The sequence below is a fragment of the Bufo gargarizans genome, chromosome 7 (assembly GCF_014858855.1).
Source record: "Bufo gargarizans isolate SCDJY-AF-19 chromosome 7, ASM1485885v1, whole genome shotgun sequence".
Taxonomy (NCBI): Eukaryota; Metazoa; Chordata; class Amphibia; order Anura; family Bufonidae; genus Bufo; species Bufo gargarizans.
The window spans coordinates 38,494,621-38,521,780 of record NC_058086.1 but is presented as its reverse complement, the minus strand read 5'-3'; the positions used below and the strand labels follow the sequence as shown (position 1 = coordinate 38,521,780).

The following is a 27,160-nucleotide window of genomic DNA, read 5'->3' as shown; positions in this document are numbered from 1 at the left end:
ACGGCAATAGTCGTGTGTGTGATTTCCACGTCTCACAATGGTTAACTGATGTGGGAGGGGTTGGTTGGGCTTCTGGAGATCCACATTGATTTTTATGTTCAGAGCGAAAGCCTTGCTGCTGCCGGATAGTCCTGCTCTGCCCAACTGCTTGTGTATGCCCACTGGATGCCCGGGTCCAGACAGCAAGACTCCACACATGGGGGCAGGAGAAAAGTCCCAGTAACCCCAGGATCTATGTCCAGGCGGAGGAAGGGGACTCAGTCTTTCTGGGGACTTCAGTCTCCTCTACTTTAAGTGCTGCCATGCAGTATGAGCCTGGACCAGGATGGAGGGTGCAGTGACTGGTAAGTACCTGAGGGATGGTGAACCTTTCTATAGACACTATATAATGCCCCTTTCTACCTTACATAGTGATTAGTCTCTGTAGTCGCCATGAAACTTAAAGGGGAAATCCATAAAAATAAAAGAGACAATCTTTCGTGGGATCCTTGCAATTTTCCTTTCGGGTACCTGTATACCCAGCATGGCACGTGAATGCCCCATGAGTCACTGATAGGACACTCCTGGGAATGGGAACCTTGCCAATCTGGATTAGTCTTGATAAGAATTTTAAATTGGGACATATTTTCATTCAAACTGCAGTCCCCCTTTAAATGAACGGGGACCTGGTTGCACCAAAATAGCTAGAATTCAGTAAATCCGTACGGATAGGGGTGACAGGTAGGATCCACAAATGTCAGTCCCGAGGTTTAAATGTACAGTAGGTTGTAGGATGTAGTCAACTTGAGGTCCATCCTGAGGCTCCTTGTGCTGTTTTATGGGCGATCTGTGCCGTGTAGACCCCAAAGGTAGACAGGACTCAGACTTAGGAAACTTTGTATTCATGTTACGTAGAATTTTACATGGATCGCCAGCATCTGTGTGAACATCTTGTGTCCAGCCGCTTCAGGGTTAGGCCTCATGCACACAAATGTTTTTTCTTCCCACTTCCGTACCGTTTTTTGCGTTCCGTATAAGGATTGTATACGGAACCATTCATTTCAATGGATCCGCAAAAAAAAAGGAAAGTACTCCGTTTTCCTTCCGTTTCCTTATTTCCGTTTTTCCGTTCCGTTTAAACATAGAACATGTCCTATTATTGTCCGCATAACGGACAGGGATAGTACTGTTCTATCAGGGGCCAGCTGTTCCGTAAAAAACGGAATGCACACGGACGTCATCCGTATTTTTTGTGGATCCTTTTTTTGCGGACTGCAAAATACTGAAAAAGCCATACGGTCGTGTGCAAGAGGCCTTAGTCTTATGGCCAAAGGTCTGGTTCTGGTTGGATCATTGCAGGGGGCAGCATGGATCTACCTGGGGACACGTGATGTGTATATCATTAGTCCTTAGGAGTCCTAGACCCATGAACATGACTGTATTACAGGTCTGTACCTTACTGTACTTTCATACACCACTGATGTGTGCCATCCATGTACCATGTGGGGGGCACACACTGTCCACAGCCATAGGGTCTGTATGTGCCGCTTTATTGGTTCTGCTACACTACGTTCATGACAGTGATTATATTAAGGAATTGCACTGCAAGCAATTGTCGACCTGCTCAAATATCAGCAAGCAATGCATTGGCAGAATACAGGCGGCCCACCGGGTATGGTTCCCCACAGTCCAGCAGGTTTATCATGAGGCCATATCCCTACTATTATACTTATTAAAGGGGAAGTTCTCTAATTGTCCGTAACCATCGTTTTTTGATAAAGGAGCCATTTCTAGGAAATGTTTCCAGCACTTCTGACTTTTGCTTGTTTTCTGTCCTGTGTTTTGCGCCTTAAAGTAAATGACACAAAGAATCCCTTTGGAGGGGTATGGAAAGAACGTCCATGAGACATTGCTCTGTCATACTCGTTACCAATAATATGTATAATAATAGTAATAATCTATCCCTGACTCAGGGGCGCACCCCCCAATGCCAATTTCTTAACCTAACCCCTTTGCCACAATGAAAGCGCTCATTGCCCATGGCCCTTCCGCTGCCCCCCCCCCTTGCCCCTACCTGGTCGCCTCACCTGGCCTCATTGGTGGTGCGCCCCTGCCCTGACTGAATCCAATCCCATAATTTAACGCTTTTTAAATGTTTTTCTTTCCAAATAGTGTTCTTAAAATAACTCTGAATTTCCCATTTCACGCCATTGACTTTTAGATGTAGCAGAGTTAATATAGCCTATAATCACAGGAAGGAACAGAGACTACTGTCTTGCCAATACAATGCGATCTAATGGGATCTAAAGGGGTTGCAGGAGCTCAGACAAAAATGTTTTTTTTTTTCTCTGCAGAAATAGAGCCCTTCCGCCCCTCCCGTCTGCAGGCTGTGCTCCGTCTGGTACTGCACCTCACAGAGCTGCAGTACCAGACGCAACCTATAGACTAGAATGGCGCTTTTTTTTTTCCTTTAGGGTAATCGCCTATAAATTTTTTCATTTCGGGCATCTTCTCACTTTATTTCATTTCAGGCATCTTCTCACTTGTGGTGGTGTTTCAATTTCTGAGGAATTGCAAGTTATGCAATTTTCTAGTATGAGCGTTCACGTGGCTCCAAACCAGGGCTTCGCTCTGAAACGCGTCGGGTGTACAGTCCTCCCACTAGACTGGGTCCAGCGTAAATCAGACAGAAGTCTCAGTGTTCCGGACTCTGTGCTTAGTTTGTCCCTTCTATATATAGGCAGGAAGGAAAGTTGTGATTCTGGACTCTCAGACCTGTTCTATTATTGGATCGAAACGCACAGTCTTTTCCAACGCGCTTCGTCCTAAAGAGAACTTTTCATACTTTTACTCGTGTTAAGATCTTTTTGAAACAGAATGTCGCGTCCTTACAGGATTGTATAGATTTCGGGAATCAATACCATATATCTAATAAGTAAGTAATACCAGCAGAGACATCAATATATGGCGTACAGCAAAAAGCGATAGTGTAATAGTAAGACATGGACTCATCAGCACCACGGCCAAATAGACCTCACTCATCACGGTTCATTGAAATCCATGTTTGTCTATATGAGCATATGTAGCAGAGCTGAACGTGTCCTTTAACTGTTAAGACACCTCTGATTAACCTAAGCACACTCAGCTCTGCTACACTGCCAACCCGAGTTCTGTGTTTGCATGAGGCTGTTTGCGCTGGTCACTGATTAGAACCCTGGTTGTTCAAACAGGAATGAAAAGGTTATTATGAAAGTCCTTTAGGATGTTTCTCAATTTCTCCATGGATTAAGTCTCTTGGCATGCAAAGTCCTGCAGGGAAGAGCAGCACGCAGGTAATTCCACGGGAAATTCCGAGTTTCTGAGTGGGGGTTCTAGATGTCACTGGGTAATATTTAATAAGTAGTAGGCAATCGGTGCCCAGGGCCCTGTGTTCTATCAGCTGTATAGATGATAGATAGAAAGAAAAAAAGAAGGAAAGATAGGCTACTTTCACTCAAAAAACGCTTCCGTTACTGGTAATACAACCGTCTGCATCCGTTATGAGCGGATCCGTTTGTATTATATGTAACATTGCCAAGACGGATCCGTCATGAACTCCATTGAAAGTCGAAGGAGGATGGATCCGTTTTCCATTGTGGCAGATTGTGGCAGAGAAAACGGATCCGTCTTGTTCTGCATCTCAGGACGGAAAGCAAACTACAACATGTTGCGGCTTACTCTCCGGTATAGGAACGCAACTAAACAGAGCGGAATGCATTTTGGAGGATTACGTTCTGTTCAGGTCAGTTTTGTCCCCATTGACAATGAATGGGGACAAAACGGAAGCGTTTTTTTCCCCCCGGTATTGAGCCCCTATGACAGATCTCAATGACGAAAAAACTAAAACGCTAGTGTGAAAGTAGCCATAGATAGGTCTAGTGATAGATTTTGAGATAGAGGGAAAGATAGAAAGACAGATATAGTAATAGAGTGATATATATAGTGATTGGTAGATCTAGTGATAGATAGATAGACAGGGGTGCACCTAGCGTTTCTGCTGCCTGAGGCGAAAACTGAAATGGCGCCCCTCCCTCCCCAATGCCAATTTATTACCCTAACCACTTCCCTTCAGCCCATGGCCCTATGACTGCCCCTCTCTTGCCCTTACCTGGTGCTGCCTGAGGCGATCGCCTCACCTGGCCTCATTGGGGGTGCGCCCCTGTAGATATAACAATAGATAGGTATTATGATAGATATAGAGAAAGAAAGAAAGAAAGATAAAGATACATAGAGAGATCTATAGAAATAGAATAATAAACAATGATCTGTTTGCTTTCTATGGTTAGTGACAAATTCAGGAACTCATTGGAAAAATGACAGATAATAGATAAATAGATGGATAGATACAGTACATTGTCAATAGAGCAATAACCTAGAAATGAAAGGAGGCACAATGAAAATGCAGATTACTGTACAGTTTTGTTGGAATAGGTTCAGCAATACTTGAATTTTACACATTTAGTCCTTGCTCTTCCTGTGCGGAGATGCCACCCGGCTGGTCCTACTCGCTGGTGTCATATGATTAGTTATCTGTGTATACGCGCTCATACAGGGAAGGCCATTAGTCACTGATAGGACCGCCCACATGACTCCTAAATGTAAATGAAAAGCAATACCCGTTTTGCTGAATCTCTATATAAATCTTCTCTGCTCCTCCTTCTATATAACATGCTTTTTCAATGCGAGAAGCTCCTGATACAGAGTCTTGCAGAAATCTGGCTGAAAAACCAAGACTGTCTTCTCTTCTAGTTCTCCTCAATTGAGCACAATATTCACTCAGAGGTGGGACTTGGCTCAATGGTGCTGGTCTAGCTTGTCTATGTTCCTTTGTGTTTCTTTAAGATACTACAGAAAGTTTACCTGAACGCAACTAAGACATCATCTCCTTTGTTATCCTTTCCTTTTTCATTTTAACAGGTTGCGTTGTATTATGGAGATGATTTGATCTTCTCACCCAACAATGAACAACAGCACGGAGGAGACATCGTATAGGGGACTTCTGTCCCCATCGAACACTACAGACCTCAGGGACTTCAAGATATCGGTCTTGTTTTCCATAGTATTCATGACGGTGGGGATCACATCCAACAGTCTTGCCATAGTCATACTCTTGAAGGCCTACCAGAGGTTCAGGAAGAAGTCCAAGGCCTCCTTCTTATTGTTTGCCAGTGGCTTGGTCTTCACTGACTTATTCGGCCATCTCATCAATGGGACTATCGCGGTCTTTGTCTATGCCTCCAATAGAGAATGGTCAAAATTTGATCATGCGAACATTCTGTGCAGCATATTTGGCATGTGCATGGTGTTCTTCGGCCTCTGCCCACTCTTACTAGGGAGTGTGATGGCGGTTGAGAGGTGTATCGGAGTCACTGAGCCCATCTTTCACTCAACTAAAATGACCTCAAGACATGCCAAGATGATCTTGGCTTTCGTCTGGCTCTTTGCCATCTCAGTGGCTTTGTTGCCTATTGCAACTTTAAGATCCTACCACATCCAGGCCACCAAGACATGGTGTTTTTTCAAGACTGAACAGATTGAAGACTGGATGGATCAGTTCCATTTGCTGTTTTTTTCCTGTTTGGGGCTCCTTTCTTTGGCCATCTCATTTGTATGCAACGCCATGACTGGAATAACATTGATCAGATCCAAACTGAAAAGTCAGCAACACAGAAAAGGCAGATCCCATCACCTGGAGATGATAATCCAGCTGCTGGCTATCATGTGTGTCTCGTGTATTTGCTGGACTCCGTTCTTGGTAAGTTTCCCAACACATAAGGGAACGCTTTGGCGTGCGTTTTAAAGCCAGTTACTCACCGACACATACTCTGTTCTAGTGTTTATTTATCCGTTAGTATTTAAAATGGCTTGATGGAAAACTTTGGAGGCACTTTAATTATTATATGACTATGTCCCCTTTGGATAATTTATTAGAAATTGTGTTAGAAATGCCCTCTTAAAATAAGCTCATACTTACCTGATCCCTGACACTGGGTTCTGTCTCCATTGCTGGCCTGCAGGCTCTGCAGGTCCCAGGTCTACCCACAGTAACATCAGGTTATGTGACTGCTGCAGCCAATGACTGGCTGCAGCAGTGACTTGTCAACCTTGCATTACATGACCCAGTGAAATGACACATGGGTGACGCATTGACAGCATGCAAACTAGCGTTAAACCAGATACTGACGCTAGGGCACTTGGGGCAGAGCTGGGAGGGCAGCATTGGAGCCAGAACCCAGCAGTGAGGATCAGGTAAGAATGATTACCACCATGGGTCCATCCATGCTGTGGGGTCTGTAGAAAAGATCCACAAAGGTGAAAAAACCCTTTAAGTTACTCATTTGGTGTCAGATATCTTCCCATGTTGCATTGGCACCAGTACCTTAAACCATTGGATTCTGGAATTAATCTTCATGCATCTGAAAGCCTTTATAGAGTTTTCTTCACAGTTCTTTCCCGGGCAGTTTCCTAACAACGGAAATCATCTTGTTTAGGTCACACATCATGTAGAGGAGTGCACACCCACACGACACACCTGCTTTTCCAGGCCGAGGATTGCCGAGTGTTTACAGTATGAACACAGTTAAATTTGTGCGAGGAAATGAATGTTTACACAGCATCAAGGAGATGAAAATCTGTATTTCCTTATAATTGGCTTGTTTTTCTTCTATACTTAAAGAGATGATTAAGTTAAATAGCATATCTCAACAAGACAACCAGTTTTAAAAGAAATCCTCCTGATTGCTGCGGGAGGTTTCTGGTAGTCACACGTCTTCCCTACCGCAGCCACTACAGGGGAAATATATTATTACACGGCACCTATTCATTTGCAGTACTTGGCCAGACATACTCCACCACAGTAGGTGCCGCACTAGCTAACAGAGGGGCTCCAAAGCAGGAGACCCCCTTCTAAGACTCCCCAATAATGGCGTGTTCATTGGGGGGGGGGGGGGGTTGCCTTGTTGAGACAGCTAGATACTAGACTAATAGACTGAAGTATTGAGTATTAACTAGGGCAGAATCTCAGGCCCTCAAGACTTGGTTTCTCATAAAAGAGAAAAGGGTCCTGTACCAAAAATGTAATTGTCCCTCATTATAATCCTGGGTTTTCCCATCCAAGACAGGTGAGCCTGGTGCTTGTTCCTGATGCAGTTTCTTTGGAGGGTGGAGTTCCACACAGTAGAAAAGGCGATGGGACCAACCAAAACTGGGTCCCCATTCCCCATGAGCCCCATAGTAGTGGCATGACCTGCTTCTCTAGTCTATATAAACCCATGCTTCTCACCAATGATCTACAGATTGACCCCAAGCAAAAAAGATAAAGAAAGTGTCTATGGAAACAGCAATGGCGGCAGTGTTGTCAGAGGACTGTGTAGCTTGGTGATAGATTTGGCTGAAAATTGGGTTTCTGTTCTTCCATTTAGTGTTGAGCGCGAATATTCGAATAGCAAATTTTTATTGCGAATATCGCCAGTTCGAGAATTCGCGAATATTTAGAATATAGTGCTATGTATTCGTTATATCGAATATTCTGAATTTTTTTCCATCTGAACACATGATTCCTCTTTGCTTCTTGCTTGTGGGCCGATGAGAAGGAAGCAATGTCAAGTTCAACAATACTTAGTGCACCAATCAGTAATCTGTGGTCAGACCTGCAAAAATGTGAAGTTGCACGTAGTGCGAAAAAATATTCTAATCACTGCTGATTAGCGCAATCGCAAAATATATTGGAGAGCTTGACTCTATCTGCATATAAAGCTATTGTAATGTTCTGCCGTGCCGACCATTTTCTCCAGTCTCAGGAGAAACTCATGAAACTTCTAGCTGCTTGGAAAATGTAGCCAAAGTGACCCTACGCCTGTATTTCGCGTTATGAATTTGCATTACGCCATTTTTACATTGCCGATTTTTCGCATTCAATGAGGCTGGGTTCACACCTGAGCGTTTTACAGCGCGTTCCTACGCGCTGTAAAACGCTCAACATGGAGAAACCAATGATTCCCTATGGGAATGGTTCTCACCTGGGCGTTTTACAGCGCGTACGATCGCGATGTAAAGCGCCAGACGCCCCAAGAAGTACATGAGCTTCTTTGGGGCGTCTTGTCGCGTGTTCCCGTACACAGACTTTCGGGAACGCGCGACAATGGGCGTTCGCTTGTCTCTGTATGCTCGATTGTAAACGCCGGTACAATCGCGCATACAGAGCGCTCCTTTCAGAACGCTCAGGTGTAAACCCAGCCTTAAATAATATCGAATTCTTGAAATTCTCGAATTCTTGAAATTCTCAAATTCTTGAAATTCTCGAATTCTCGAAATTCTCGAATATATGACGGATATTCTACAAACTGTTTGTGAAATATCGCGAATTCGAATAAAGCCCCTGCCGCTCATCACTACTTCCATTGTGTTATATAAGCATGCAGTCATTGGCTCCTATACTATCCACTAAGTATAAATATTTTCAAGGGTATCACAATTTCAATCATATTTCTAAATATTTTTTTGATGTTTATCAAAAGCAAAATGATTTACTCATATATAGTAGGCATCTGCGCCTTGCCTCACTGGTTGCTGAAAAACTTGGAGATACCAATCTCCATAAAATAATCCCTGCTGATCCCTGATTGTTTACCAACTGTTCCCATGACAGCCAATCCCCGATGAATGACTTTTGCTCCAGTGCATCAAAAAATAAATAAATAAAATAGCTTTGCAAATATACTTGGTTTGTGTCTGCATTCCCTGGGCGGACCTATGTCTCCATGGCTACAGACTACAAGCACACCCTGTGTAGTCGGATCCTGCAGTCATATGCCCTTCTATCTGCCTTGTTCTTCTTGATAATTAACACATCTATAAGACGCAATGCTATTCATTCTTAAGTTATGCATATTGGATACTTTGGCGCAATAAAACTTGTAGTTACAAAAGCGGACATCCCCTTTAATTCAGAATTGTACTTTTCACATAGGCAATCTTGGTATTGGTGAAGGTCTATTCAGATTAGGGCTGCATTTAGAATTTTTTTTTTTTTTTTGTTACTTTTTCTTACTTTGTAACCAAATTTGCCTTATAGTAATCATCATGTTGGTGGTGGATTTGTGAGAAATATGCTGGGGGCTCATTAGGGCATATCTGGTATAAACTAACAGGGCAACCATATAAAATATTTGATATGTAAAAAAATGTCCTGATTGTCGGCTGTTCAACATTTATTTTTACATTTTGCCCAGTGAACAAATATTTCCAATCTTAGACAGAAGCCAGGAGTACAATGGCATTGGCAATAATAACTAGTCTATGAAGCTATTTTGCAACTCAGAGCATCATGGGAATTTAACTAAAGGCAATCAGGTTCAGGGCAATGATCTTGCACATCTGATAGTAAATGTGCCAAAGAGCCGAGACCCAATATAAAACTGTATCAGCACATTAGCTGCACAACAGCAGGGTCACTCTGTGATGGACTCCCATACTGTGGGAACATCTTCAGAAGAGATCAGAGTCAGGGCACTGCAGAGCGGGGCAGCCGCTGATACTTACACCTCTGCTTACTGAGTAATTATGGATAAATATGTAAATTTGCACACCAATTAGGCCTTAATGATACAATTATACAATAATCTATGGACCAACTCTCATGTAGTTGTTTTATTGCAAAAATGATGTGGTTTTGCAAAACAATGTATTTTTGCCACAAGTTGCTACATGTGTCTTTACTCACTAATACTTGTAAATTGTGTTGAGCGAACTTGTGGTTTCAAGTTCGGCATACCACGTTTGGGTTATCTAAGAATTCTGGGGCAATGGCTTAGGGGTGGGCGGGGCTTAGTTTTTTTTACTTTTATTTTATTTTTTTCTGCTATGGTGCTCACCACATAGAATTTTTAGTTTGGACTTTTCAGACGTGGCGCTATGTAATATGTTTATTTATTTATTGTTTATATATTTTATATGTATAATTGTAAAAAGGGGTGATTTATACTTTAATATTTTATTTTTTACTTTTAATTTAATAACTATTTCCCCCCTTAGGGGGCTAGAACCTGGGATCTTTTTATCCCTTGTCTTATTCACCCTGATAGAGCTCTATTAGGGTGAATAGCACTTTACACTGTCCCTGCTGCCCTGTGCATAGTGCACACAGCAGCAGGGAGATTACCATGGCAGGCGGGGCTTTAGTAGTGTCCTGGCTGCCATGGTAACTGATCGGAGCCCCAGGCTTACACTGAGGAGGAGGGGAGAGGGGACTCTGTGGCCACTGCTACCAATGATTTTAATACTGGGGGGGGGGGGGCTGCACTAATTAACCTTTAATACAAATACAGGAGCCGGGTGCGGCAGAATCACATAGCCGACACCCGACCTATCACAGGGAACTACGATCCGCGGCAGTTAACCCCGCAGGTGTCGCACCCGCCTCCTGTGTCTGTAAGAGGACCTTTCATGTGTCCATAATTTATTCACTAAGTAGCAGGGCATGTAGAGCGGCGCCCAGGTATCTCCCTGCACTTACTATTATATCTGGGCGCCGCTCCGTTCGAACCGCTGTGGCCCCCATTACCGTCTCCCAAACTGTATGCTAATTACGAATATCGGAACACCAGGGAGGAGACATCAGCTTCTCTCCCTGGGCGTTCCTTCTCCCTGGCTGTAGTGCTGTCCAATTGCAGTGCAGAGCGTCACAGCCAGGGAGAAGGTGAGTTTTTTTTTTCTCCATGGCTGTGACGCTCTGTGCAGTGATTGGACAGCGCTACAGCCAGGGAGAAGGAACGCCCAGGGAGAGAAGCTGATGTCTCCTCCCTGGTGTTCCAATAGTAGTAATTAGCATACAGTGCTGGAGACGGTAATGGGGGCCACAGCGAGCGAATGGAGCCCAGGAATAATAAGTGCAGAGAGATCCCTGGGCGCAGATCTACATGTCCTGCTACTTAGTTAATAAAGTCCGGACCCATGAAAGGTCCTCTGGTTAATTTTCATTGGTGGCACAGTGGCCACAGTCCCTTCCCTCCTCCGCCCACTCTGTCCTCATTGGTGGCAGTGGCTGGCCGGCATCACCCGCTGTACGGCCGCCCGCTCGCTGTGTGTGATGTGTGCGTCGGACGTGGATGCGCCTGGCGTCTCCGCTCCCCTGTATTGCCGCAGCCAGGCAAACAATCTTCCAGGACTCGGTCCTGGGCCGCGCCCCGGCGGTTGGGGACCGCTGCTTTAAAGTCTAGACCCAATATTCCTGGTTTAGGATGGTGAAGGGATTTGAGATATTATTTGTGGTGGTATAGGGCAGTAATGGGCTAAAAAGTACATTTACTTTCAGTTTATTTCATTTAAAGGAGTTTTTGGGGATTTTTATATTGACGGCCTACCCTGTAGATAGGCCATCTATATCAGATCAGCATGTCTGTCACCCCGGTGTTCGAGAGTTATTTCGGAGCTTGAAATAGTGTCACGACAGAGGGGAGGGATAAGTGCTGCCCTAAACTCCACCCCACCTCTGACCCTGCCTACTTGCACTGCCTGTCCTAACCGACGGCGTACAACTTGGTGGCAGTCCCTCGCTTAGATACGTGCAGGGGCCTAAGATAAGAAGAATACCGTAACAGAGTCAGGCAAGCCAAAGTCAAAGCCAGGAGGTCACACAGGTACACAGGAAGCAATACAATAACGAGGTTAAAACACAATCTGGAGTCAGAAGCCAAGAGGTCACATCAAATCCAGGGAGGTCAAAAACAGAGCCGAGGTCAAAAACAGAGCCGAGGTCCAAGAACACAGAAATGCACAATAGGAAACTGCTGGTGAGGGTAGCAAGACCAATCACAGGCAACCTGTGTCCAGCAGGTTACCTGTTTAAATAGGTCCTCCTGATGGGTCATGTGACACGGCCAGCGTCACATGACCCATCCCCCACAATTCAGAACAGCTGAGCGTCGACTCATCAATATCGACGCTCAGTTCCCCACGTGCTCGTTGCCTAGAGGACGGAGGACACCAGCCACGCCGAGGAAGCGTGTGCGGTCGGATCCTCCCCGCCCTCTGGTTGCTATGGAGATGAGGACGCCTACCGCGTCCTCGCTCCTCTTCACTAGCGAGATGCCCGCGGCGCTGCAGAGGGGAAGCGCGTCTCCGGCTCCCCGTTACAAATAGGCACTGAAACTACACAGCTCCATCCATTTATCTAATGTTTATAGACATCTATAGGATGCTTGTACATGATGTGGCCCAGGAAGCGAGATATGCTTATGGTTCACCATTAATTGCCGGGCCACCCCTGTTCCTGCCAGGCTGCACTTGTGCATGCTATTGGAAACAAATGACAATTACACCTAAAACTCTGCTGCTTGGATCCCAACAATCAACTGTACTCTGTGGTGAAACTCTGCAGTAATTTTGTAAATATTCAAATATCCTACAATGCTCCCACAGGGACTTTAGGCATGACAGCGCTCCAACAGAGCATAATGGTAATAGAAAGGGTCCTGAATTTGGGACCCTTTTTCTAGTAAATAAGAATCCCCTAAAGTATGGTATTTGAAAATGGCTTCTCTAAACCAGATGACCCCTTAATTATTTGTAGCTAGATACAGTATGTTCAAGGGTTTAGGTGGTGAGTTTTAAGAAGAGGGCTTTATTCATTCAATCTGTGGAAATAATTTTTCGCCCAGTTACTAGTCTCCATCTGCCCCCCACCGCCATTTACATGCTCATACACATTACAGTTTTGGTGAATGACACCAAAAACCGTAGACTGTATAGGCAAAATGCTAAACGTTATGGATAAAGGGGGGCATTATCTACAGGATCCGCTAACTCTCCTATACTATTTTTTTTTTAATTTCCACTTCTTTGGAGAGCAGATTTGGTTCTAACCGTTATTAGATCTGAATATCCGTTCTTTGTATGTTTTGGCATTGGAGAGCTGCATGTGGGGCGGTTGCAATTCTGTGCCTAAACGAAAAAAAATTGTGATGGAGGAAATTAATTCCATGAACTTTCATGGGTACGGGAAGATACAAACACAAACATCCACCATTCTGCATCCTTTTTCTTCAGCCATGAAGGCCATCTTAGAAGAAATGTGGATGTTCTCAACTAGTATGGTGACTGGTAGACAATGGGGCTCATTAAGAAGGAATGTTATCTTGCCAGGAATGCCATTTTAGTCATGACAATCGCTGTTCCTTTCATCGTCATGTGCATTCCGACACCGGTTTCACACGAAAGTACAATGGTTGAATCTTAGGGTTTAGACACAACAGCCAGTTCTGGAGGACTGAACCTACATCTCTATACATCTCCATGATCATCTAAGTTTGGTTCAGGAGAACCGCAGGGAGTCTGATTATTTTATGTCCATAATACAAAACCTAAAATGTGACGATTTTCCACCGAAGTGACGCTGACTGTAAGCTGGGTTCAGATAAGGAGTTCTTTGTAGTATTTGTATTATACCATTGCAATCAATGGGAGTACTTAAACGGGTGCCATTTAATAGATCTGTACAAGAAGGTTAAATTTCTAAGGTCATGTTTCTTGTATTTCCTTTGTTTCTCCTGTGGTACTCCACAGCCTTTATGAGCCAACTCCTTGAGATACACCTCTTGACACTAGGCTTCCTAGAAAACGTAGATGACCCACACAACTTCTCTACAACTTAGCCTCACTCCAACTTACAGGACTCTGCAGCAGCCACACTGGCCTTGCACATCTCCAACAACACAGGCAGTCTCCTGCCTACCAGGCTTTATACAGGCTCCTTAGTTACTACACGAAGTGTAAACCATGAACACCCAGTGGCGCCAAGAACGCAACCCTACATGTGCAACACAACAAGCACCACTTTTCTAACGTTGGACAACTTGGCCCAACACCATTGTTCCTAACAACATCCTCAAAGTATCTGAATGATAAATCATCCCCATTTCCAACCAATTTAAAGGAGTCTGGTGGTGCCTCAGACTACCACGACCCATCAGCCCAGTAAGAGCCTGCACTAAAAAGAGCTATTGACACAGGGCAATACGCCATATACACTGTACATGATATACGTGTACTAAGATAACAAGATGGGCAAACATCTGAGCAGTCTCTCAAGCAACAAATTGTTCATTAAAATGATGTGAACTCTCTTTTATCTACAGGAATCCTAATGTTTGCCTCCCTATCCTTGACTTCAAAAATAATCAGTAGAATGAGCATTATTTACATGTAGTATCACTTGTGGCTTCCAGTAGAAAACAGTTTTTCAGGTTTTTATTTGCAATTTTTTTTTTAAAACAAGCAAAAACTACACACATTATATAACATAATAAATCAATAGCCAAAAATACATAAAAACAAAAAAAGTGAGAAAAATGGAAAAATCCTTCTGAACTGCTAGTCTTATTTCCCGTGGCTATGACAAGTTGAACCATCAATAGATATAGATTTTTTGTTGAGGAAGGGGAGAATCTGTGAAATTTGACAATTGAGTGAAGTTATCATATTGCAGTATACACTCACCTAAAGAATTATTAGGAACACCATACTAATACGGTGTTGGACCCCCTTTTGCCTTCAGAACTGCCTTAATTCTACGTGGCATTGATTCCACAAGGTGCTGATAGCATTCTTTAGAAATGTTGGCCCATATTGATAGGATAGTATCTTGCAGTTGATGGAGATTAGAGGGATGCACATCCAGGGCACGAAGCTCCCGTTCCACCACACCCCTAAGATGCTCTATTAGGTTGAGATCTGGTGACTGTGGGGGCCATTTTAGTACAGTGAACTCATTGTCATGTTCAATAAACCAATTTGAAATTATTTGAGTTTTGTGATATGGTGCATTATCCTGCTGGAAGTAGCCATCAGAGGATGGGTACATGGTGGTCATGAAGGGATGGACATGGTCAGAAACAATGCTCAGGTAGCTCGTGGCATTTAAACAATGGCCAATTGGCACTAAGGGGCCTAAAGTGTGCCCAGAAAAACATCCCCCACACCATTACACCACCACCGCCAGCCTGTGGTAACAAGGCATGATAGATACATGTTCTCATTCTATTTACGCCAAATTCGGACTCTACCATTTGAATGTCTCAACAGAAATCGAGACTCATCAGACCAGGCAACATTTTTCCAGTCTTCAACAGTCCAATTTTGGTGAGCTCGTGCAAATTGTAGCCTCTTTTTCCTATTTGTAGTGGAGATGAGTGGTACCCGGTGGGGTCTTCTGCTGTTGTAGCCCATCTGCCTCAAGGTTGTGCGTGTTGTGGCTTCACAAATGCTTTGCTGCATACCTCGGTTGTAATGAGTGGTTATTTCAGTCAACGTTGCTCTTCTATCAGCTTGAATCAGTCGGCCCATTCTCCTCTAGCATCAACAAGGCATTTTCGCCCACAGGACTGCCGCATACTGGATGTTTTTCCCTTTTCACACCATTCTTTGTAAACCCTAGAAATGGTTGTGCGTGAAAATCGCAGTAACTGAGCAGATTGTGAAATACTCAGACCGGCCCGTCTGGCACCAACAACCATGCCACGCTCAAAATTGCTTAAATCACCTTTCTTTCCCATTCTGACATTCAGTTTGGAGTTCAGGAGATTGTCTTGACCAGGACCACAACCCTACATGCATCGAAGCAACTGCCATGTGATTGGTTGACTAGATAATCTCATTAATGAGAAATAGAACAGGTGTTCCTAATAATTCTTTAGGTGAGTGTATATTCTAGGTGCTGTGTGCCTGAAATTTTAAGGAAAGTTCTGTCTTTCTACAAAACATCTCAGATGTGAAGCCTCCATTTCTTCAGAACATGGCTCATTAATCTTATGAGAAGGCATTATTGCCTAATTCTCTTTTTTATGCTTATGGGTTTTATTTCATTCTTTAAGTATTTTCAGACCTAACTAATATAAAAGGGTCAAACACATTATTTAACCCCTTCTCACAAATGGATCATTCTCAACATACATCCAGATGGGCGGCGGTGTGGATTATGTATATATTTTAACGGGTGGTGAGCTCACGTTAGCGTTACACACACAAGCAGCAGACAGTAATGTATTACCATGGCATATTATTAGCTAAATACTGTATAAGATATTATTACCTAAATACAGTATAAGAGGGAAATAATAAAAAAAAAACATTTTAAAATGTGGAAAGTAAAAAAAAAACTGAATAAAAATTACAATTAATTAAAAAGTAAATTTATATCTAAAAGGAGAGCATTTCCGATGTTAGCTATAAGGGCTTGGCTCACAATTTGGGTTCTATATTTGGATGGGGTTCAGTTTGGTGTTCTTTGAGACCAGTCAAGTTCTTCCACACCAAGCTCCCCCAACCATGGACCTTGCTTTGTCCACTGTGGCACAGTCATGCTGGAACAGAAAAAAGGCATTTCCTAATCTCTGCCCACAAAGTTGGTTGCATGGAGTTGTCCAAAAGACTTGGAATGCTGAAGCATTAAGATTTTCCTTCACTGGAACAAAGGGGCCTAAACCAGCCCCTGAAGAACATCCCATAGCATTATCTCTACTCCACCAAACTTTACAGCTGGCACAGTGCAGTGAGGTAATGTTCTCCTGGTCCAACCACCCAGCCTAATCCATCAGACTGCCAGGAAGAGAAGTGTGATTGCACAGAACATGCTTCCACTGCCTTAGAGTCCAGTGGCGGCGTGCTTTACATCACTCCATCTGGCACTTAACATTGTGCTTGGAGATATAAGGCTTGTATGCCCCTGCTCGGGCCATGAAAACCCATGCCATGAAGCTCCCGACACAGTTTTTGTGGAGGTTTGGACTCTGCAGTTATGGAGTCAGCAGTGCTGATAACTTTTATATACTATGCTCCTCAGCACCAGGTGACCCCGCTCTGTAACTTTGTGGTCTCCACATTGTGGCTGAGGTTCTTCCACTTTACAATAATACCACTCATGGGTGATGGTGGAAGATCTAGGATGGAAGAAATCAGGAAGTTACTGGTAGCAGCGGTCGCATCTTTTTACACGACCACGTGCTGGAATTCAATGAACTCTTTAGGGCTCATTCAGACGGCCGTATGCTGTCCGCAAAAATACCGAATGCTATCAGTTTTTTTGCGGATCCGCAAAAAAACCGGATAGCATTCAGTATTTTTGTGGACCCATAGTCTTCAATGGGGCCATGCCCTGATTTTGACGGACAAGTATAGGACATGTTTCATTTGTTTTGCGGAATCGTGGAATAAAAAAGGGCCTCATAGAAGTGAATGGGTCAGCATCTAATCCGCAAAAAAAGGATCCGCATTTTTGCGGATAGCATACGGTTTTCTGAATGAGCCCTTAGCATGAGCCATTCTTTCATAAATGTTTGTACAGGCGAGGGCCTGGATTTTATACACCTGTGGCAATGGCACTAAATTAAACTGCGGAGAGTCCGGCTGCAATATGGCGGTGGTGCAGGCATTGTCCTGTTGTATATGGCAACTAGCCTTGCTTGATTTATCAGGGAGCTTGGGCGCTGCACCAATCAGGCTCTGTACTGGCTTCACATGTCTTCACATGTCTCCTGGGAGGGCTATTTAAACAGGCAGCTGCTGGCAGCAGGTGCCTGTGATTGGTTTTCAAACTCTCACTAGCTATGTGAGTGCTTGTCCCTCTGGATCACTGACCATTGCCAGCTACCTGATATTTGACCCTGCTTGTCTTGACCTCGCCTTTGCCTGATGACTTTATCTCTGTTAGTATCTCCAATCAGGCTCTGTACCAGCTTCACATGTCTTCTGAGAAGGGCTATATAGACAGGCAGTTTCTGGCAGCAGGTGCTTGTGATTGGGTTTCAAACTCTCACTAGCTATGTGAGTGCTTGTCCCTCTGGATCACTGACCATTGCCAGCTGTTTTTAACCGCTTCGGATTACCTATATTGCCTCTGACATGACCACTTGATATTTGACTCTGCTTGTCATGACCTAGCTTTTGCCTGATGACTTTGTCTCTGTTAGTATCTCCTGGTGCAGTGGACCGGACCGCAGGGGCAGTATGTGAGTGCACATTGGGCTGATGGGGGTAGTAGTCATACTCACAGTTTTGCAGCTCCCTGGGTCGGTGTGCAGTGATGAGGAAGACAGCACTAAATCCTCTGGGGCACTCTCTATTGCAGGGAACACCAGCCAGATGGAAGTTGAGGTGGTGGGTATGCTTAGGGTGCTTTGGTGGCTGGGCCCCTGTGTTCGTGACCGTAAGATGCAATTAGGAGATGGAGCAGAAGAATGAATAGTGAGACAGTAGTTAAACCAAACAGGAACTTTACTTGTTAGATGTAGTAAGGCATCCAATATCATCTCTTTGTCTTGCATACAAATGGCAAAAAAGGTAAAGCTGCAAATCCAAATTAGCAGGCTCCTGGAGGTGAAGTGTAGAGGTTAGATCCAGCTTACTTTAGTAAAGGTGATGTTCTTACTTGTACTTGGTTCCTGATCTTGCTCTGATCACTCACGCCTTTCAGTAGTAGTTTAGATCCTCTGTAAATCAGTATTCTGACAGATGGCCTTTCTGTCCTTAATTACGGTGGGCAGCCTGCAGCTTAGAAACTCTCCACCTAATGCAAAGGTGACTAAAACCTGATAAACGGCAGTTATCTTCCTTTGCCAACAGTCTATAGTTAAATGATCCAGCAACCCAAGGGCGATCTCCCTCATGGCAGGCAAACTCTCTGCTTCATTATTTTAAAAGGTTGTAGTCCTCAAAGTGATAATCCACTTTATACCCTGGAAGGGTAATCTACAGTGTAGGTTCAGATAGTCCTAATCTTGGACTCAAAGGTTGAGGTAAATTAGTTCCCCAGGCTAGGCCCGGGAGAACAGAGACAAGACTGTCTCCTCTCCTTCCTCCTAACTCCCCACTCCTAATCTCCACTTCACTTCCTGTGGCTACACTATATACATGATGTGATGGAGACCTCTAGTGGTGGAAATACGTAATGCATGTTACCAGCCTGTAATATGGATTTAGCAGCATAGACAAAAGAAAAGTGCGAAATGGCATCATACTATATATAACAATTTGGAGTGGACCATGCACACATATGTGGGGCACTACACTGGTTTCACTTACTGTATATTTGAATCTGTTTTGGGATTCTGATCCAGGCCTGGTTTAGTCTGCCTGGTTTTCTTTCTGTCTTGCTACTGTTTTCCCTATTTTGGTTTAGGCTCTTGCACTTACTTAAGAAGGGACTGCCGTCCAGTTGTGGGCCGTCACTTGGATAGATAATAGATAGATACAGGTATAGATATAATATATGGTATATATTGTATAGCAAACAGTTTGAATCCTCCCTCTCCCCCTAAAAAACATGACTATGTAAGATGACATAGAAATACATTGAATCCTCTATGTAAGGTTGGGGCTACACAAATGTCGTAACGCTGGTTGCAGCTAATGACAGGTTTTGAGTGCTGTGACCACTGTCATGCAGCAGTGTAACGTTGCCATCTTATGTTGTGTGACTGGAAGCTGCTGTATAGCTGTACCCTAATGCACAATTGATAATATTGCTCTGGAATTTCCTAAAATTAACCCCCCTACATTTATTTTAGTAATTCACTAGTTCAGTAGAAGTTAAGTAGATCAGCAGCAATCCTCAAATGGCGCTGCTTTTCTGATTTTAACAGGAATCTAACAGGAAGTCAGACATCGTCCGTCCATCTTTCCCTGTCAGCACTATATTGTGTATGTAATTAAGCTGAGGTCAGAGAATCACAGATCTTGTGGGAGAAAGTCTGTGTGCCTCTATAGAACAGAGGATAATTATCTCAGGGCTGATTACTGGGATTCTCGAGACCTCCAGTATTAGTTTTAGACACTTAGCGCGTTGCTCAAAACTGTATAAAAGTAAAGCAGGCCTTGTTACCCATAGCAACCAATCACAGCACAGCTTTCATTTTTCTAGAGCAGCTTTAGAATTGAAAGCTGCACTCTGATTGGTTGCTATAGGCAACAAGGCCTGTTTTACTCTCAGACAGTCTTGAACACTCACCCTTTGTGTTTGTGGCCTCCTAGTATCTCCATATGACTGAAAGAACATTTCATTTTTAGCCATCAATATCAGATTGGCAGGCGTCTGCTGTTCTGCAGTACTCTGGTGTCAGAATTACACAGCTCCATCCATTGTGTATTGACAATTCTGGAGCTTGTTTTAAACAGCAGCCCCACAAGATTAATGTATGAGACCAACAATGGCATCTGAGAAGTTAAAGACCAGGGGCGTGTGCTTCCGGCCACGCTCTGGCTGCCCCCCGGCGAGGATTGGGGATGCCGGATGCAGTGTGCGGCAGACCCTGTCCTCAGGAGTGGTGCAGGGCTGCCGCACACTAGTTGCTATAGAGATCCTGCCTGTGACACTATTAAAAAGTGTCTAAAAAAATTAAATAAGTTTTAAAAATGTAAAAAAAATATATAAAAATTCAAATCACCCCCCCTTTCCCGAAAATTCTAATAAAAATACATAATACATACTATTAAAATATAAAAATATTTATCCCATATGGTAAACGGTAAAATGGAAAAAAAATATCACACTGGGCAATTCAATGTTTTTTGGTCACTTCACCTCCCACAAAAAATTGAGCAAAAAGTGAGCAAAAAGTCATGGTATCCAAAACAGAAAACGAACATCCAGCTCAATTTCGCAAAGGTTCAGCAGTACTTTATTAGTGCGGTTAAAAATATGCATCCAGTGCAACCAGTCTCAGTCTACGCGTTTCGGGCTGTCAGGTATCTAAGCCCTTACTCATGACATGCTGAAGACACAACTAAATGCAGCCTATAAAGTGGGTCAACACCTGTGCCCCTAATTGGGCTGTCATGTGACCCAAATGAGACGCTGCCGATCACATGCATCAACTCTTCAGTTTAAAAGTTATATAATCAATCAGCTAAAAACATATCAATATTCACAAGAGAACATCTAGAGTGGGAAAATATATATCACTATATCGCATAGCACTATTGCTGTAGAATCAAATCCAATCTTTTATTAAGTCCCTCAGGCTGACGGCTGTCCAACTGAAAACTCCAATAGGATTCCCTATTAAGAAGTTTCCTCTTGTGATCACCTCCTCTGACTGGTGCTTTAACTCTCTCGATCCCGTGCACTTGCATACCAGACGTGTCTCCACCATGGGTTACCGCAAAGTGCACGCTGGCCGCAGACACATTGCGGCTCCCATGGTGCGGCACGTCCGAGATGTGTTTGCGTATCCTCCCCTTGATGGCATTGGTGGTTGGTCTGGGGTTGCTGCAGTTGGTCAGGTCTAGGTTCAGCAACAGTATGTGCTCCAAGAATGAGGTCAGCGACTACCTGAACATACTGAATGACCAGGTTATTCCATCAATGGATTTTTTTCTTCCTTTTTTTTCTTATGCACGAGCATATTCCAAGATGACAATGCCAAGATCCATCGGGCTAAAAGTGGGAAAGAGTGGTTCAGGGAGCATGAAACATCATTTTCACACATGGATTGGCCACCACAGAGTCCAGACCTTCACCCTATTGAGTATCTTTTTTTTTTATGGTGACTTATTTTTTTGGACAGGCAGTGTGTGTATATATATATATATATATATATATATATATTGGGTATTATTGTAATTGTAATGACCCAGAGAATAAAAGATACTGTGTAAAAAAAAAAACCATAAAACTGTGGTGGAATGTTTTTTTTTAAATAATTCCACCCATTCGGTATTTTTTTTTCCAATTCTCACCACATTATATGCAACTGTAAATGGTGCCATTGGAAAGCACAACTTGTCCCTCAAAATACAAGCCGTCATACGGCTATGTGAATGATAAAATAAAAAAGTTATGGTTTTGGGAGAGCTGAGAGTAAAAAAATGAAAAATGAAAAAAATTGAGAATCACCTGATCTTGAAAGGGTTAATATGGCTTTGTTGTGCCATTCCTCTATTATTCCTCCTACAAGTTTGTGAATAAAGGGCCAACTGGGACAAATGTGGGGAGGGGGTCCCTGCACAGTTTGACACTATCAATCAGTGCTGCCAGTGTCAGGCTGTGCAGAGTTACACCCTCATCTGGTAACACCCAGTTGGACCTTTACTTATAAACTTCCACAACCTACAGTTGTAAGAAATATGTCCCAGAATTATTATTACATGAGGAATTCAATTAATTACTAAAACAGCCTCTAAGGGCTCTAAGTGTCTAAGGGCTCATTCAGACGAACGTATATGTGTGTCCGCATCTGTTATGCAATTTAGCGGAACGGATACGGACCAATTAAATTCAATGGGACCGCAAAAGATGTGGACAGCACACCGTGTGCTGTCCGCATCCGTACTTCCTTTCCATGGCCCCGCCAAAAAGATAGAACAGATTGTATTCTTGGCCGCATTTGAGGACAAAAATAGGCTTTTCTATCATAGGGCTGGCTGCTACGGCAGCATACGCAGGTATACGTGTTTTCTGGGTCTGCAATGGACCGCAAAATAGATAAGGTTGTGCGAATGAGCCCTAAAGTGTGAATTATTACTCAAAATTTTGGACATCTTTTATGAAAACCATCTAATGAAAAGCAATAAATACTCATTGCAACCAATCACGGTGAAGTTATTTCCAGATATCTAATTGGTCCCTGAGGGAAAATAGGCCAGCTTTGATAACTGAGGCCCGTAGTTGCTATCTCGCTGGACTTCACCATGTAATAATATCCCATCCATCATTCCCACACATTTCCCAGTCAGTGATTCGGTTGATTCATTATCACATTCATTACATGAAACAGCTATTAACGCCTTAATTATGCCATTAGCCGTACTTAGTAGTCCGTCCTGCACGTCTCTTCTTGGTGCGAAAGCAAGTGGAGAAGAATTACTCTGGCAGGTTTCTGTGCTTTAGTTATTGGCACTGCCCTCTTGCCGGGCAGCAGCATCTTCATTCGGTTGGCAGTGTCTGCAACGTTTTATGTCCTGTTTGACAAATTATCTCACTGAACAGCTTTTACTTTATGTGAATAAAAGCTGAGGGACAAAGATTTATGACCTAAAATATTTTGTCCAGAAAATCGCTTATCTCCATAAGGGACTTAAGTAGTAGTGAGACTTAAAGTTTCTGGGCATTAATACAAAACCTCTAACAGGGCCCCCTGCCTACCATGTGTCATTTGTAATACTGGTGTGTCATTTTGGGGAAGAGAAGCTTTTGGGCACCCTCAGGCACCAAGGATCAGGTGCAACCATTTCCTTTGCACCCCCTAAAGCTAGTCTTCTGTATTGAAAATATATCCTAATTAGAAAAAACTTTCTTTGCTTTAAGACTTATGACCAGGAGTGGCAGAGTGGTCCGGATATTGTCTGAGAGCCTGGCACCAGAGAAGTCCTCAACCATGAAGAAGATAGATCCTACTGTTAGCATTTTTGTCAACAGTCTATAATTTTCAGAGACTGTCCCAGCAAATTTGGGCTATTCAGGGCCAAAAATGGGTGTAGCTCATGAAAGCCCCAACCATATGTGTGTGGTCCTAAGTTAATTCTCAGGAGTGAGGCTTACATATCCCAAAATACACTGTTGGTAGGTAGGTAGCAGAGTGGATTACCTTCTAGCTATAGGGGATGCAGACGTGGAAGTTGCATCTACGCCTTGGTCCATGATGGGCCCAAAAGTTCCTCCACTAGATAGGTTACCAGTGTTATAGGTGGGGACTGGGGATCTTCTCACAGATTTTGAATTGGAGCTCACAAGTTTCAAGTTAAAGCTAGTTTCACATCTGTGGTAAAGGTGTTCTGTCCATCTGGTAGAGGAATAGCCTACCAGGGTTCAGGGATCAGGCCTAACTGGATACTGACATTCACTGCCAAGGCCATTGACTATAATGAGATCTGGCGGGGAAACTTCCACTTTCCGACAAGAGCGCTGGGTTTCTGCTGGACAAAAAACAGTCCATGCATCTAAAATCTAGATTTTTCTGCATCTAGAAAATGTTTGCAATTATTGCTATTAAAATTTTGTTATGCACTAAAAATATTACATTAATACCTACATATTTTGATTTTTTTTAGGTTACAATGGCAAATATTGGATTAAAAAACTACGGATCTCAGGACCCTCACGAGACAATCCTTTTTTCTCTTCGGATGGCCACTTGGAATCAAATATTAGACCCATGGGTTTATATTCTTCTAAGGAAAACAGTCCTAAGAAAACTTTTCAGAATTGTCCAGCGTTGTTGTGGCATAGAAATCATAGATTTACATGGTTGGGAATTTAGCTCCATCAAAAACTCCCTCAAGGTCGCTACAGTCTCGGAACATCCTGGTTGCTCACGAACAAATACCTTGAGTATCTCTCCAAAAACAGATACAGAACAAAAATGTGAACTCATTGAAAGAAATTAAAGCACTTTTTCAACAGTTTGTCAAAAATTATATCCCCAAAAGTGTATATGATGAGGCTATGTCATCATGGTGATCTAATACAGAGTGACCTCATGCACCTTCAGCAAGACTGATATATTTCTTAGCATGGCAAACAGCATAGACCTCTTTTTGTGCCACAATGAAGACTGTAAGTCTTGTAAACAGTAGGCAATGATCCGTAAGATGTATATGATGGTAATTTCATGTACTGTATAGCTTAATGAATGGCTGGTTGGGTGTAGTGTGACTTTCTCATTATAGAAGGGATTACAAAGATGTTCATATGCAAATGATGATAAGCAGCTACCCATCAGGCTATTTTAATTTTAAACCAAATTAACAAAATAGGGAGAATATTTTCAAAAACTTATATACAATAAAAATATGAATGGGGAACACAAAAACAACAATTAAGATTTTAAAGGGTCACTAAGTTTTCACAAAACTTAGATCAGTGCGGGTCTGAGGGCTGAGAACCCCACGAGCCCAAGAAAGAGGGGAGGAAAGCTTGTGCATAATGCACTCTCTATCCTCGCTGCTGAGGTTGGAATCAAGATTGGCGCATAGACTTCTATGGAGCCCATCTTGTGCAGCGAGGAGAGAAAAGGCGCTATACTCGTGGTTCTCTCCCCTCGACCGTGGCCAATGTTACCATGGAGCTCTAGCTTAAAAGTCAATTAGAGCTGAAGTGGTAGATACGTTTTTCTAAATGTGTGGACCACTTTGTTCAGTCACAAATCCTTATAATTTTTGGAAATTTCTAAATTTCCTATTAAAATGTTCAAAAATTTAATTAGCCATTCAAATATTCAGCCAAATGTTCCTATTCTCAATGACAGAGGGATAACTGATAGTTTTTGCCCTGTTAAAAACAAGATTCTTGATTTAAAAGATTTAATCTTTTTGTATTTGACGTTTAAGATTTTTAACCTAATTTTAATGTAATGTGTTCATATTTTATGTTCTTACGTGCATAAAAAATGTGCTGTTCATTTGAAGCTATTTTTATAAAAGTTTTTGATAATATTCTCCAAAAACACCATGCCATATACATTCAGTATTGCCTTGCAAGTTCACTAATAACACGTAAACTAAATCTATATTTTTTAAAGAAGCAAAAGGAATGTAAATGTTACATTTTCATGTGCTTTTTTTGTAGCATTTTTGTCTTAACATATAGTGCAATATTACTGTATATATAAATATATTTATGTCAGGAGTCAAAAAATGTCCGTTCTGTGTTTGTGTTTATATCAAAATCTTTATTGTATATTTGTCTAGGTAACTAACATTTCATGATGTGCACAAAATGTTTGTTTTTTTTAAATCTAAAATTTGGATTGTTTATGGAGGAAAAAAGTATTCTATGAGAAATGGTAATGTAACGGTAATGTTGTGAATTTTTGACAAAATGTCCTTTAAATATTCAGCTTGAATTTAGAACAGAATATTTCTACTGTTATTTTCTTGACACTAAATTCAAGAAAAACACAGTTACTTTCGGTATAATATATGATGATGCAGCTCAACTAATTCTGGGAAGGAGGAGACCAATAATGGAGCCATCATTACACATATGTGAATGGAGGATGGAATATAAAAAAATTACAAAAAGCAAAAAACAAAACAAAACAACATGTACAGTAATATTACTTCAACTGGGCATCAAAGGAATCAGATTGGTGCCAGATTATCAGAACTTCTGTTGCCCAGGATAAAAACAAAAACTGTTAAAACAAAAACATGAAACCCAGAATATTTACCATGATTAAGCTAAAAAACATTCTGTTCTGATTCATTTCTTAATATATATTAAGTTGATATAGAACTCCAAATTCACTTCATAGTTATCAAGTTAAAATAATGAATTCTAGTCGCCTGCACCTACCACTAGGGGGAGCTTATAAGCCCACTGCATACTTTTACTGAGTTCAACGCATTACCTGTATGCTGTAAGCTATTAAGCTATTCCTATGGGCAGAATGTTATCATTTTGCTTGAGATTGTAAAGGATTTGGAACTCTGTTTCAGAAGTACAGATTTATGTGCCTCCATAGATACAGCTTACAATTAAGCCTGTGTGCAGTCAGATCTTTAAAGGGGTTGTCTCAAGATTTAAACTTACCCCCTATCCACAGGATCTGATCAATTTGGGTCTGACCGCTGAGACCAATCACAACTGCATCCCCCCCATATGAACAAAGCAGAAGTTGGGTATTCGTGCTGCTGCTCCAGTTAACTCTATGGGACTGCTGAAGAGAAGCCAAATACAGTGCTCGGCAATCTCCACCAGAATGGAGTGGTGGTACACATGCTTGAAAACCATTCACACAAGGAGGGACACAGGACCCCTATCCTTGTGATTGGTGGGGACCCGTCAGTCAAATCACCACCACAGGACACATCTCTTATCCTGTCTCATAGTTCTGCATAGGAGCTGTGTACACAAATCTGATTTTTAATCAAGACTGTTTGCAAAATTGCTTACATTTTTTGGAACGGCTAAAAAATTGGCTGCAAGAAAAGTCATATTCATTTAGTTTCACTTGTTACCATACTCCGATACAGTCATTTTCAAATGATTCAAAGCTCGGTCTTTGGATGTACAGCTCTAGATAAATGTAAGTGTAATTGCCATTTTGCACTAATTTATATGAACAAATTAGAATTCATGTTTTAACGTTTTGTCAAAATTGGGTCTTTCTAGTTCAGGTTTTAATTATTAAATGATCCAATTTTTTGAAAAAAG

The 27,160-nt window shown here is 42.4% G+C and overlaps 1 protein-coding gene across 1 annotated transcript; it reads left to right on the top strand.

Moving 5' to 3' along the window:
• On the top strand, positions 1 to 27,160 carry PTGFR (prostaglandin F receptor). The gene is made up of 3 exons (XM_044301954.1): positions 1 to 344; positions 4,936 to 5,773; positions 24,055 to 27,160. Exons 2-3 carry the CDS (start codon positions 4,979 to 4,981, stop codon positions 24,388 to 24,390), a joined length of 1,131 nt encoding a protein of 376 aa, XP_044157889.1. The 5' UTR covers positions 1 to 344; positions 4,936 to 4,978; the 3' UTR covers positions 24,391 to 27,160.

What these genes read in the sequence shown, in the direction of transcription:
- PTGFR (XM_044301954.1), top strand. Translation starts at nt 4,979, where the DNA reads ATGAACAACAGCACGGAGGAGACATCGTATAGGGGACTTCTGTCCCCA. An exon ending in TTTGCTGGACTCCGTTCTTG is followed by an intron (nt 5,774 to 24,054) that starts GTAAGTTTCCCA and finishes GATTTTTTTTAG; the next exon opens with GTTACAATGGCAAATATTGG.